We start from the raw sequence: 15,206 nt of genomic DNA, 5'->3' as shown, positions 1-15,206 counted from the left end.
CCAAACCTCTTTTGCTGTCTCATACTTCGCCAACTGTGTACCTATCGAATGCTCAACAGAATTGTTCATCCAAGTAATGATCTTTGCATTATTTGCTTCCCATGTATCTATCAAAACAACATCCCTCTCCTCAATAATCTTAGGTACTATATAAGTTCCACTAACATACCCCCACATCTTCTTACCCTTAAGAAAATTTCGCATTACATAGCTCCAATACGAATAGTTCTTCCCATCCAACCTCACACTCACAGACTGAAGCGAATCATCTCTTTCAGTAGCCATAATTAACAATCACAGAGAACCAGAATGCAAAAGCAGCGGAAAACAAAATACCAAATTGCAGAAACTGAACAGAGATTGCAGAAACTAAACAAATATCTTCTCAAAATTATACGATTACTCCAAAACACAAAACCAATTTGCAGAAACTGAATGCAAATACCAAATTGCAAAAGCTGAAGGGTAGACGAAATACCAAAATAATTGCAGAAACTGACGAAATACCAAATTTTGCAGAAGCAGAAGACAAAATCTCACTCCAAAATTTTTTCTGAATAAGCCTCGTTTCATAAAACCAGCTCTGATACCATGTTAAATTAATTAAGATCAAATAGAGAAAAGAGGCTAGAATTCTGAATAATCAGTATATTATGAATGCTTAGCGTTAACCTAAATACAAATAAAGTATATATAGGTCAAACTGAAAGTACTATTCTACCTTTAATAAATAAGATTACATAAATATTATTTAACATCTCCCCTCAAACTCACGATGCGGCAGCTACAAGCATCGAGAGTTTGCCAACCAAAAAACGAAAACGAGAGATGGAATGCGCCTTGGTAAAGAAATATGCAATCTGCAAGGAAGAAGGAACAAAAGGCAAAGCAATGGTGCCATGTTTGAGATGATGACGAGTAAGATGACAATCGATCTCAATGTGCTTAGTGCGCTCATGAAAAATCGAGTTATGAGCAGCATGGCTGACATTGAGACTTATGGTTTGAATTTATGTACATATTCAAGCTGGAGTCTTGTTTTTCTCATCCACTTGTTGCAGCCATCATCATAGAAATACAATTCTCTTATTATGTGTATAAATAAATGACATGGCATATAATTTTTCATTAATCATATCAGACTACTATGCCAGGATTTACCATGAAGCAATTTCATATTATGAGAGAGCACTTACATTATCACCTAGAAGCTTGAGTACCTATGCTGGTCTTGCATACACTTATCATTTGCAGGTAAATTAAGCTCTTTTCATTTCAATGTAAGTCTGTTAAACTGACATTTCATTTGGCTGTTGTAGTTGAAAGCAATAGTTTGAGAAAAGTAATTGTAAGTGCTTGAAGTGGGGGGGGATAATGAAGTGGATTAGTGCGGATAATGAGAGTGGTCATGAAAATCCAAAATGTTATGAAAAGTAATCGGATTAACTAGTTTCAAACAGATAAAAGAGAACTAGGTTCCTGAAGTTTAAGTCTTTGATATTGAAAACTATTATAGAATAATGGGGTAGCACTTGGTTTTGTTCTAGATCGTCAATAAACTTTCCGGGATGATACAAAAATTTTAGGGAGAAATTTTAGAACAGGAAATAGTACTCTCTCGCTTTCTCATAAAATTGTAGTCACGTTCTATGTTGTGCTTAAATGTCATACCTCATAGTTACTGGTCTGGTAAGGCAGGCAACAGTGTAAAGGTGGATTGGGTCCCCGTAAAAGAATATATCATCATCGTTTGAGCATGTACACAAATTAACATGGGACTACAGTTCAGTTTCTCGTGTTGATTGCTTGACATTCTTTTCTATTATTGAAATCGTCCAACAGCATCCTGTATTTGCTTGAAGCTAAAATCCAATTCTTATACTTCATTTTTAAGTAGTAGTGGATTCCCTAATTTACTAGTTGCAGATTATCGTGTCGGACTTGGACCGACTTGGAAGAATGAACTAGTTTTAATGCAAATTATAATGACTTGCCATTAGGTTGCCGGAAAAGTTGGACTATCTAAATGGGGTCAATGTTACAATTTGATACTATCATGATTTAAAAGTCATCTTATTGGTGCCCCTCTTTTTTCCCCTTTTTGCGCAGGATAACTTTACTGCTGCAATCACGTGCTACCACAAGGTAAGTAAGAGTATTGTATGCTTTCAAACACAAAATTATACCGTGGTTATAATCTGCTTCCCCGATCCCCTCTATCTTCTTCGTCATTAAAATCCCCTAAGCCCTGGTCTGATCATATTTTCTTCTGAATCAGGCTTTATGGCTGAAACCAGATGATCAATTTTGCACTGAAATGCTGAGTTTGGCACTTGTAGATGAAGGTCGTCGAGGCATAGACCCCAAAATTGAATTCCGCTGAAACGAGTCATTTTTAAGGACACTATTTATACTCTTTCGTTCTTGTTGTAATGTATGTGGAATCTGAAGTCCTTGAACGGGTTGAATCATTTTGGTCCATTTTAGAGTTAGGCCCGTGATATGACTGAAAACCAAAATTATTTTTAGCATAAAAAGGGATGTTCAAGCACAGGAAGTATGCTTTTAAAATTTTTAAAAAACCTGCGCCTCAGCTTGATCTTGTTGGTTAAAATAAACTGTTATTATTCAAGTAAAAAAAAAGCAATAATTAAATCAACCGAATTAAATAAAAAAAGAAGTGATCATAATTTAATGCAAAGATAGAAACGGGATAGTTCTTGCTTGACAGTCTATGTTTATTTGAAAAAATCTGCTAATGAAAAACAAGGTGATGGTGTTATCCACAGGCGCTTCACCCGTGACCATTTCTTATACACACCAAGAGGCAAATGTTGTCTTGTGAGGAACGGACAGACACAACAGCTGATAAAATGGTAATAAAAGCAAGCAAGCAGTTTGATTCATCATACAAACGAAAGCAAGACAACACTTAGCCAGGCTATGTTTATTTGGAAAATGGACAGCCACGCATTGCTGTGGCGGTGTTGACAGTGTTGTCTTCTGATTGGCATGGCGATATCAGCGCCCCTTTCAGGAGCCCCCCAAATAACTCTGCTGGGTCATAGTAAACCTCCACATCTTCTGCCCTCAGAGATTCATCCACCTGGGAACCCGGAAAGAAATCACAGTTATTTCGTCTTATGTATGAGGCTGTCCTTCTTCGAGTTGCATAAATTCAAAAATTTCAAAGTTCTTTATAATTTCTTGTGATATTGTCAAATGGATACCAACTTGTAAAATAAAATGCCATTAAGAATATTTTTCAACCAAAAAGCTAAAAAATTATTTATGTCATTTTTGTAAAAGCTTTAATGCCTTGTATGGTATTGCGGTCCAATTATACTTTTAAAATTCTTTTATTTTTAAATTAATTTTTTAGTGTTTTTATCATTTTAATGTGCTGATGTCAAAAATAAATTTTTTAAAACTAAAAATATATTTTAATATATTTTTAAGTAAAAAACACTTTTAAAAATAACATTTACTATGCTTCCAAACAAACATTAAATTACCATTGATTCTACCCTTTTTGCACAAGATAGATTAAGCGTATTGGGTAATGATAATTATTTTTTTTAATTAAAAATATATTAATTTCTTTTATTAAGTGTGTTCGGTAATGCCACTGATATATATATTTTTTATTACAGATAAAATAAAAATTTTAGAGAATTGAGAAAAATTATAGCAAATGCCATTGATAACATATACTTACTAATAGAATTATAAACAATATTTTTTATTGGAGATATGACATACTCATTAATGATATTACCGACAAAATGATACCGATAATTTTTTTTATTTGACACGCTTTGTTCTTTTATAATTCCGTCGGTGATAATATTACTGATATAATAAAAACCACCGATAATAAGTTTTATATTAATTATCCGTGATTGTGATTCTATCAGTAAAAGTTTTTCCAATAAAATCAGTGTCACCAACATAATAAGCCATTGATAAAAAATGCAAAATTCTTGATGTTAACATAATAAAATTATAAAAAAATAAAATAAAAAATATGAATTTAATATTTTTTTTAAATAAAAAGTACTTTCAAAATTTGGTTGAATCATTAAAACAAATACTCTCTAATGTTAAGACGAATCCTCCATAAGAATAAGACCCATCAAACTTGAAAGTTGATGTATTTATTTCCAGAATATTTTTTTTTGTAAGAAAACGGTATTTTGATGTTCTTAGCATGCTACGTCAGAAATTTGTTTTTCTCCTTTTCGATTACTAGTTTTTTTTTTTCCAGTATCTTTTAAAGCAGACCTCGAGGGCTCCAAAGTCGTAGAACTCAAATCTTTTCTTCAGTAGAAGTTTTAGCATGCTAAGTCAGGAATTTTTTTTTTCACTTTTATGATTACTAATTGGATTTTTTTTATCTTTTCAGTATCTTTTTAAGCATACCTTGAGGACTCCAAAGCCATAGAACTCAACCTTTTCTTCAGTAGGAGCATGGCCTTTGAAAGGTCCTTCAAAGAAACCCCAATGCCTGAATTTGAAAGAAATCACTGGAGGCCCTGAATATACACTCAGCACTTCCCATGCGAATCCTCGAGGCAAGGCAGATCGAAAGGCATCATGAGATGATTCGAAGGTTTCTTCATCTGCTTTGTAGTACTGAAATTCCTTCGGCAGAGAACTCTTCAACAAAGCATTGTAGCTACCAATCCTAAGCGTCTCTTCTCCCGACAAACCCTCTCTTCCTGCCATAGAATCGAAAATATATCGATATCAGTATACTACAGGTGAGGTTCAAGGCAACTTACCTTAATTGATAATCCTCCCCTCTCTGTAACATTAGTCTAGTTTAAATCAAAGAGGAATAAATAAGTAAGAAATGAAATTTGGGTTTCAAGTTTGGTATAGTACCATTAACAATGAGCTTGAATTTGTCAGGGTTGATGGTCTTGAAGTCCTGTAAACGAGTCTTGTGTGAGAGTTCCATTTCCCAAGACTTTATAGCATTTTGCACCACTTCTTCTAGTGATCCTTTTGGCCATTCCTGCAAACCATGTCTATAAGCACAGGATTTGAGAGGCAAAAGAAGCACTCATCACACATACACGAACGCCTAATTTAGACATATACAAGGAAAAAGGAAATGAAAAAAAAAGAGAGTTGATAACCTTAGTTCGGCCTTCTTCGAAGAGCTGATTTACGGAATCATACATGGGAGGGCCACCATGCCTCCACTGCGTGGTATTCTCAGCTTCATCATGTAAGAAAGATCTGTACTTATCTCCTGCTTTTTTAATCAAAGCTTCTTCTGCCATATCAACTTTCCTGGAGGCTAAAACTACGAAGGCTTTTTGAGGGTTTTATAGGAGGCCGGAGGAGCTGGCAAAATAATGTTTGATATATATATACCAGAAAAGAAAACAAAATCACTTGACTTTTTATTGTGGTTGTGTGTGATAACCGCACAACAATTGTATAATTTACTTCAATTTTATAGTATTATAAATGACCCATGTTTAAATAACGGGTTTTTATCTTTTTCGAATAAATAATTACATCTTATGGTTTGTTTTTTTTTTTTTTAAATGACACTTTGTGACAATTATGTATGAACGCGATCTTTTTTCAATTGCTTAAAATGCAAAACTTCCTAGAGATAATAGATTTTCAAATTGATGTTTTCAGATTTGTTAATGCTCTGTGATGCAAAGGTTGAGGATCATGAAGATGTATCACCATGCTCATGTCCCCGTAGTATTAAAATATATTTAGAAGTGTGGTTACATATTTTTTTTTTAATGTTTTTTTGTGTTAAAATATATTAAAATAATATATTTTTTTATTTTTTTAAAATTATTTTTAAAATCAACACATCAAAATAATTTAAAATATATAAAAAATTAATTTTAAGAAAAAACAGATACTTGATTTGAAATGATCTGTCTAAAATCTTCATCCACGATCTCATATCCCAGCCGCGCGATTCCTTGCGTGCACCGCTCTTGAGACCTGAATTCCCATGAGCCCGACTGTCAACTTGTTTCAATGTACCTAGGGCCTGCAATTATGAGGTCGAGTAGACAGAAACCCGCATTTGCGTGATTTCTTATTTTTTTTATTTACTTCATATAATTTTCAAGTTCACCGATGAAAGGGAAGGCTGTGAATTCATATTCATACTCATGGATGAGATATTTTATTCTTTGTAAATATAATTATGATGAAATTATTATTCAGTCTCTTCATCTAAGAAAAAAAAAAAGGTATAAGATTATAAATCTGAAAACATTTTGGTACCATTTGTCAACGAGATTTCAATCAACTTTCTACTTAATTTTTTAAATTACACACATTTAAATATATTAAGCACTATAATAAATTTTAGAACTAAAATTATAATATCTGAATTAAATATATTAGAGGGTTTAATTTCTAAAATTATTTTCAATCAAGTTACACTTGATAAATTATCTCAGTTTAATTTTTAATTAATGGTTTTTAATATATGTGACAAATTAGGTTTCTAATATGTTAACTCAAATATAAATTATAATTACAATTAAATAAATTAAGTAATTTAATTTATTATTAATTTAATAATAAATTAATTTACATTAATTTCAAGATGAAGTGCATTTGTCTAGTAACGTATCATGATCCCCAAAATATTAAAAAAATTATTAGTGGTTTCTTCATATGAAATTCTCTTGGTGGTTAGTTTAGTTTACATATCTTATTATAAACACCTACATATTAGTTCTATGTATCCTTTATATCTTAGTTTATGAAAATAACTACTTCCTTTCATAAAAGAAAGAATATAACATGTATCAGTCTCAATGACTCTAATAAATATACAGTATTTCAAAGAGCATCAACTAAGAACATTTTAGAAACAATGTTTAGATGCAATAGGAACCTATAATTATAACGACTTTATAATTTTCTTTGTAAAATATTTTTATCCTGTAAACTTGATCTTTACTCTAGATTCATAAATAAAATATTAGATTCATAAATCTAATATCATATGATTATTAAAAATAAATTAAGCCTTTATTAATAATAAATATATATATTTACATGAATATAATAATGCCACATGTAACCAATCGATTAGCTACAAGCATATTAAATTATCACGTTCTTGGTGTCAACAAGTTACATTCGATAAAAAGGAGTTCCATTTGGGTATTCTTTTGCCTTTCCATTACTTGAAAGGGTAGATTTAAGATCAATTTTTGTTTTTTGAATTTGGGTTTATTTTGAATTTTTGAACCAGTTTTTTAGGTTATAAATGAGTTTATCAAGGTCTCTAAGTGTTTTATGATTTTTTGAGTAAAAAATAGGTTGAAAAATAAATTTTTGAGCATAAAAACCTTTACCTTGAATTTTTGACAACTCTTCGATCGCTAGATTCTAAGGCTACAAAATGTGGGATGTCGTTTGTGTTGATCTAGAAAAAAATAAAAAGGTACAACTGTAATATAAAAAAGAGAGGGGTTTGGCGAGCGAGCCAAACCTTTTTTATAGGCCACGTGTGTGTGGGTTTACCCACACACCTAACCTATTTGTTCTTTAATTTTTTTTTCTTTTTGTTATTTAATACATTTTCATCCCCTTAAACTTTAAAAAAAAATTAATTTCATTATTTATTATTGAAAGATCTCTGTTTATTATCTAACTTAAGAAAGACCTTTTTTTTATTATTTAACTTAAAAAATTAGGTATGTTTTTATTTTCTCAGTCTTATGTGTTTATCCTATTTTTACATTTTTTTCTAAAAACAATTATTTTTTATTTGATATGTAAATAATCCTAAGCGCCTGGTTGTCGTACAATTAAATAAACACTAATTTCATCTTTTTTATTTAAATATCTCTTTTTTTATTTGACTTACAAAAAAGCCTCTTTTTGTTATTTAACTTAAAAAAATTATATATGTTTTTGTTTAGTCTCATGCATATGTCATGTTTGTTCTTTTTTCTAAAAGTATTTTTTATTTCATACAAAAAGAATCTTGGGCACTTGATTATCATATAATTAAATAAAAATAATTTTTAAAATAAAAAGTTATTAAATCCAGTAGGGTGGATGACCTGTATCATGAGTTTGACAAATTAACTTGGGTTCACTAGGGTATTTTTTAGTTATTTTTTTAATTGAATATTTTATTTTCAATTTTATTTTCCAACATTAGATTTATTTGGATTTGGACTTTATATTTTGTTTTGATTTTTTATTTATAGAATTATCATAGTCTCATGATCGAGATTGTAAGTTTGGCTAGTTAATTCAGATCTATTAAATATACTACAATCTTAATATTTTAAAAACAATTGACCAATATATTACCATCTCAATATTGTTTTTAAAATATTATCTAATATGTATGGGATTTTGAGTTTATGATTTTTTTTTCTCTTATAAAACATGTTTTTTTTGCATTCGAAATACCTCCTGAACTTAAGTGGAAAAAATCTCTAAAGAAAATAGCCCTTCTAAATGTTATGATATTTTAAATACGCTTCTTATATTAAGTTTCTATTAAGAAAACGAAAAAAAAATCCCCATAATATCTTTCTATTTTCTTTCTCTTTCTCTGCTCATTTAAAAAAAAGAAAGTAAAGAAGTGTCTATATCTTTTCTTTTACTTAACATCACCATCAACCACTTAGATCAATTCAAACTAAACTGAAATTTAAATTAAGAATTAATCTTTAAAATAAAAATTAACACATAAAATCATCATTAAAAACACACATAAAAAATATTATTACAAGTTGTACTTATAACAACATAGTCAATTTGTTCAAATAAAAAAGAAATAAGAAATGCATAAATAAAAAGAGGGAATTTTAACCCAAGAAATACATTTTTTACTCCTGAATTTAAATCATTAATTAGAATTCTCACTGATATTTATTTTAATAGCCATAAAATTAAATAGAATGACTATTGTATTGCACGAAAATTAGGAAAATCCAAATAATTCAAATAGGACAACAATTGTTAAACTTGGATAAAGTATGGATATTTTCAAACCCAACTGAAAATCCAACTCAAACCTAATCCAAGATATATATTTATATGATATAGATATATATGTAGAACATTTATATATATATATTTTTAAATCCAACATATATATATATATATATATATATATATATTGACATAACACACATATATAAATATTATTCTTTATTTTTTTATTGAATAATAAATAATAGTTGTAAAATAAATATCAATTTGGATCGCAATAGATACGAAGTAAATATCTAAATTTTTTTATCTAGTGAATAAACAGGGTGTAACTTGATCAATAAATACCTAATTATCATCTGCAGTTACTAAACATGAAACATATTTTACGAAAAAGAAATTATTGGATATACAATCACTGGTGGTTGATTTATGTAGTGTTTGACAGTGTGATTGTGAGTGTTTTTTAAATAATTTTTCGTGCTAAAATATATACTAATGATATTTTTTCAATTTTTAAAAATTATTTTTGATATCAGCACATCAAAACGATTTAAAATATATAAATCATATTAAATTTTAATAAAAAAAATTTAAATTTTTTAAAAATATGGATTGAACCGCGTTCCCCCGACATTCTGTAAATAAGATGGATTTTAAATTTGGTTCAGCGCATTAAAAGCCCCATTTATTTTTTCTGAGTTTTCATTAACGTGGACTGGAGGCCCGTGACCACATATATATTAAGTATATTAAGCATAGTTTGACTTTTATGTTCGAATGAGCTGGTCCAAGAAAGAGGACAGAGACCTCTCTCGTATGCCAATTACAACCAGAAGACTAAACGATGGATTGACTTTTTGTTTTGTTTGGGTCAATGTTCATCCATAAAGCTGGATTGTTGGTTTAGTTTAAGATGGCATGACAAATGACAGCAACTCAGCAAGAGTATACGAAGGTGGAAAAAAAGATGGATTTCGTTGCTCTCTATGAAGCTGCAAAAGGGCCTGATGGAGCTGGAGTTCGTCTACATGTATCGTTGTGGGATTGTCCTGCATCGTCAGCAAAATTAAGCAACCTAGAAATCTCGAATGAAATTTATATACACGCTGGCATAATTATTGGATATACAAGCTAGATTAGCTAGCCAGTATACACGAGATCAGTAGACATTGTACCTTGGATAGATAAAATGGTAATAAAAGCAAACAAGTGGATTGATTCATCGTACAAACAAGAGTAACAAAACAATAGCTAGCAGGAGCACAATTAATGTCTTCACATGTCCAGTTACTTTTTTTTGGAAAATGGGCAGCCATGTGTTGCTGTTGCAGTGTTGACAGTGTTGTCTTCTGGTTCTGATTGGGATGGTGAGAACAGTAGCCCTCCAATTAACTCTGCTGGGTCATAGTAAATCTCTACATCTTCTGCCCTCATAGATTCATCCACCTGTGAATGATCACCGGTAAAATCATAATTAACCCAGTTTACTTTTCTTACTGAAAATCATTTTTTTTTTTATCAATGAAGTTGTTCCTGTAATTTATGTATGTTCTGAGGTATCTCAGTTTTTCATTTCATGTCCAAAATGAAATCACATTTAGGTGCGATTACTTGAACAAAAAGATTTACCTGATGAGCATGATTAACGTGTTAATAAATTTTGCAATCAAATCATAGCAAGTAGGCAAGTTGGGATCATAATTGAAAGCTACTGGTTCATCGTGATGTTTTGAATTTTTGTACAGCATACGTTGAGGGCTCCTGAGCCATAGAACTCAACCTTTTCTCCGTTAGGAGCATGGCCTTTGAAAGGTCCTTCAAAGAAACCCCAATGTCTGAATTTGAAAGAAATCACAGGAGGTCCTGAATATACACTCAGCACTTCCCAGGTGATTACTAGTTAAATTATTATTTAATTTAACTAGTAAAGTAAGAAGTTGAGTGATTATTAGTCAAGGGCTTAAAAAACTTCAACGTTCTTCCCTTATTTTATGATTATCTTATATCATAAAATAATCTGAAGGCTCAATTGAGAATCTTACAAAATTTGGCTTTGCGCTCTTAAAAGTTGTCGGTATCCGGCGTCGTCTTTCTCCTCATTTTCAATAGAAACACTCCTCGTCCACTGCCACATTAAGTAAACCCAGGAAAAACTCGCACAATACGAATATCAAGAGCGGCATCAATGGACATTGCAAACTGGCCGGTCCACGCACTTTTCTCGATGAGGGAGAGATTTTCTAATTTCTCTCGTCATCTACGAGGTGTTGGGTACCTTTCGTGGTCCAGGAGTAGCATGTTACCTTCTCTTTTTTTACACCTTGTAATTATATTTAATAGCTTAAATCAAATATAAGAATAATTTAATAAGAAACCAAATTGAGTTTTAGTTTGATGAACCATTAACAATGAGCTTGAACGTGTCAGGGTTGATGGTCTTAATGTCCTGTACGCGAGTCTTGTGTTGGATTTCCATATCCCATGTCTTTATAGCATTTTGCACTACTTCTTCTAGCGATCCTTTCGGCCATTCCTTCAAACCATATATCAAACACAGAAAATGAGACCCAAAAATATCCAAGGGTCATAAACATATACATATACAAAAAAAAAAAAAAAACATATAGCATATGCACTAAGGGTATAAAGAAGGTTGAGGACCTTAGTTCGGCCTTCTTCAAAGAGCTGATTTACTGTATCGAAATTGGGAGGGCCACCATGCCTCCACTGTGTGGTATTCTCAGTGTCTTCATGCAAGAAAGATCTGTATTTATCTCCTACTTTTTTTATCGTACATGCTTCTTCAGTAGCCATATAAACTTCCCCGCATGGTATACTACTAAGGTTTAATTTTCTAAGGTTCTATATAGGGCTGGAGATGGCCACATGTAGAAAAGACACTTGTTTCTTCTGCTTGGTGCATGCATGATAACCACATAACATTGAAACCACCAATTCTAAGTTGTGCGGACCTAAATTATGTATCAAATAATATAATTTTTTTTTTCTAAAAAAAAACAGACGTAACTTATGATTTTTTTTAAGACTTGAATATGAGACCTAATTCAAGCGAAAATTTTTAAGTTTATTAACCACTTCGTTGGGTTTGTTTTCAAGTATGTTTGAAAGTTTAGTTGCAATTGTTTTTAAAAGTGTTTTTTTATTTAAAATTATATTAAAATAATTTTTTTTTAATTTTTTTAAAATATTTTTTAACATCAGCACATTAAAATGATCTGAAAATATTAAAAAATATTAATTTAAAATAAAAAAAATAAAAATATTTTTAAAACATAAAAACAAACGAATCCGACAAGAAACCAACGTAAATTCCATATAAAGTCTTTCAAGAAAAAATATAAAATCTCATTCTTGCAATCTTCCCTATAAATTACCAAAGTATTAATTTTATTATTCCGACTAACTGTATATATATAAGTCGTCTTCGGACGTTGGATAAAATAAATCTAACATCCGATTATTTACGAGTAAATAATAGTGTGATTAGATGACAAATTTGAACAACAATTGTGTACTATCCACACCATTTAACTAATACTATCAATATCTAAACTTCAACGTGCCTGAATCTGAATGTATTTGGTGAGATTTTTTTTGGCTAACTTATGCCTCATTTTCCTTGATTCTACGTAAGCCCTTACGTAAACTTGGGCAGTGAGGGAAGATGCGAAAATAAACCAAACGAAAGGAGATTGATTGCACAAGAGCTCGCCTTATTAGAAAAGTCCAGCGGTCATAGATATATAGAATAACATAGAAAAGTTCAGCATCTGGCACGGACCCCAGAGAACTTGATTGCAAGTGATCTCTGGCTTGATGATATTAATTAATAATCCTGCATTGGGTGTGCGTTACTAATAATGCTAAATTCTTGTTAGTTTATTACACAAACATTCAACCATCCTCGTGAAAGAAGTGCTTCTAGGCAATGCAATGCCACGAAGAACTTTATTGGTTCTAATTCTCAAAGCTAGGTCCCATGATAACACTCATGAAATTGAAATATACTAATATAGTATTTGATTAATATTTCAGAATAAAAAAAAAAGATGTTAAAGATGAAGACGTGTCTCGTTGAACTTTTTATTTTAAAAAATACTATAAAAAAATAAATTTATTTTTATATTTTTATCTCTTTAACGAAACACAGTTTATGTTTTTATTGTTTCAATTTTTTCATTCTAGAAATAATAACCAAACAATATCAAGGAGGCAACTAGAAATCAACAAAAGAAATTAATTACACAAACAAAGCTAGTCAATTTTCAACCTTGCTTGGAAGTAACCGTCTTCAAATATAGAAGTCAGTCGTATATCTGCTTCGCATGCCTAATTGCCTATCTTATTTGATTATATATATATATAGAATTGTTTGCTGCAAGCATCAATTGTCGGCCCTTCTCCACATCAGTAAAACATAAAACTGGTACTGATGTGGAGAGGGCCGACAATTGATGCTTGCAGCATACGTCTTACTACATGGATAATATATATATATATATAGACCATTTATACTTCAACAAAATAAACACGAGCCTCTTGATAGGAAAAACTTTTTTTTGTCTTGGTTTGAATTCAACACTAAATAAGTATTAACTAATTGAATACTTGTGTTAGAAATTTCCTAAATTGGTTTACTATTTTCATGAATTGACAACTTGAAGTTTAATTTGAATTTTATTAATTTTAATAAAATATTAAAATAAAATATGAATATAAAAAAAATTCATAATCATCTAATTAAAATTCATCTAAACCATGCCATTATGCTTACAATACAACATACTAATTATTAAACAACTTGTTAGAAACACAAGACAGCCCATCAAAATGTCAGTACCAATTTTATGTTTCACTGATATAGAGAAGGGCCGATAATTGATGCTTGCAACAAACAATTATTACTATATATATATATATTTCTGTGGACACTATAGCTTGTGTGAATTAATTTTTGAAGTAAAAGTTCTTTTAGTTTTTCTAAGTGTCTCCTACGTGTATGAATAACTATTAAAAAGTATTTTTTCTAGTCTCTTGATTTATCTCTATATTTTTTAGTCTCTTGATTTATCTCTACATTAATATACGTAACATACATGTTGAGTATTGTAAGTACAAGTCCAAGTTTAATAAAACTTTCTCTTTTAAAAGAATAATATTTATATGAATGAGATTGTCTTCTAGTACAGTACTATTCTTCCCTTTGCTCCTTTAAATATTTCTAACAAGGCAGTGGAGCTAACAAGGCAGTGGAGCTAGTTCAATCTAATGAGGGCATTCAAGAACTATAAATATTTTTAACATGATATCAGAGTAGAGTTAGTTCAATCTAGTAGGGTATTTGAGAAATTAAAGCATGTGTAGCTCAATCTAGTGGGGGCATTTGAAAAATTAAAGCATGTTTATAGATAAGAGTGTGGATATACAAGTGACATCCAAATAAAAAAAAAATAAAGATGCAAGATGATAGAGTCTAACAAGAGAATTAACAAGAAAAAGACAACACACTACTAGATTTAATAGTTTTACCGATGAAATATTATGTTAGCATTTACTTTTACCATTCCGTTGGCGTGTATTTTACCGATTGATTCATGGATAGAAACTGTCCATTGGAAAACTGCTCCCCGGTAAAAAAAAACCCGATGGTTTTATAGACAGAAAATACATGCAAAAAAAATTTACCCGCTTAAATATACCGATGAAATTATTCCATCGGTGATTGCTATTTATTATAGAATGTATAGCATGTATATATATCAAAATAGGAAATTAATATAGGATTATTCTAATGTTGTAAATCCCTACAGTTACTATCATGTTCTGCTGCACATATATAAATAGAAAGGTTGGCTAAGGCACAACCTAACACATTCTATTATTCTTAACTTGGTATCAAAGTCCTAAAATAATTAAAACACTTTCCTCACAGCCTCCCATGCAATGGAACAGCCGCTCAATCCATCTTCTTCTTCTGCAGAACCTGAAGTCCAGTATTCTTCTCTAGCAGTGCAGACTTCTTCTCCTGTAGCGGTTCCTCTACTCTCCTCTGCTGCCTCACCGCCTGTTTTCTCCTCTGCCATGGCTGGTGAACAACCCATCTTCAACCCTCACAACACTCCCTTTTTGCAGCTTACGTCTGATGCAGTTGCTGTTTCTGCTGCCACAAGCATCATCTCCCTATCTCACACTCATCAAGTCATCTCCCTTAAATTAACAAA

The 15,206-nt window shown here is 30.9% G+C and overlaps 3 protein-coding genes across 3 annotated transcripts; 1 reads left to right on the top strand and 2 right to left on the bottom strand.

The window, feature by feature from the left end:
- Nucleotides 1–1,110: 1,110 nt before the first annotated feature.
- LOC133702790 (anaphase-promoting complex subunit 6-like) lies at nt 1,111–2,532 on the top strand. Its single transcript, XM_062127134.1, has 3 exons — nt 1,111–1,254; nt 2,110–2,145; nt 2,279–2,532. The coding sequence occupies exons 1-3, from the start codon at nt 1,111–1,113 to the stop codon at nt 2,381–2,383; spliced, it is 285 nt and encodes a 94-aa protein (XP_061983118.1). The 3' UTR covers nt 2,384–2,532.
- A 132-nt stretch (nt 2,533–2,664) lies between these two features.
- LOC133702279 (pathogen-related protein-like) lies at nt 2,665–5,365 on the bottom strand. Its single transcript, XM_062126595.1, has 4 exons — nt 5,145–5,365; nt 4,888–5,020; nt 4,423–4,721; nt 2,665–3,106 (listed from the first exon to the last, which is right to left on the bottom strand). Exons 1-4 carry the CDS (start codon nt 5,289–5,291, stop codon nt 2,948–2,950), a joined length of 738 nt encoding a protein of 245 aa, XP_061982579.1. The 5' UTR covers nt 5,292–5,365; the 3' UTR covers nt 2,665–2,947.
- A 4,681-nt stretch (nt 5,366–10,046) lies between these two features.
- LOC133702704 (pathogen-related protein-like) lies at nt 10,047–10,858 on the bottom strand (the record flags this gene model as incomplete). Its single annotated transcript, XM_062127068.1, has 2 exons — nt 10,047–10,410; nt 10,715–10,858. Coding segments are annotated over 2 exons (303 nt in total), but the record flags the coding sequence as incomplete, so codon positions are not given.
- Between the last annotated feature and the right edge of the window lie 4,348 nt (nt 10,859–15,206).

Source organism: Populus nigra, chromosome 1 (assembly GCF_951802175.1).
Source record: "Populus nigra chromosome 1, ddPopNigr1.1, whole genome shotgun sequence".
NCBI lineage: Eukaryota > Viridiplantae > Streptophyta > Magnoliopsida > Malpighiales > Salicaceae > Populus > Populus nigra.
This window is presented reverse-complemented; position numbering and strand designations above follow the sequence as displayed.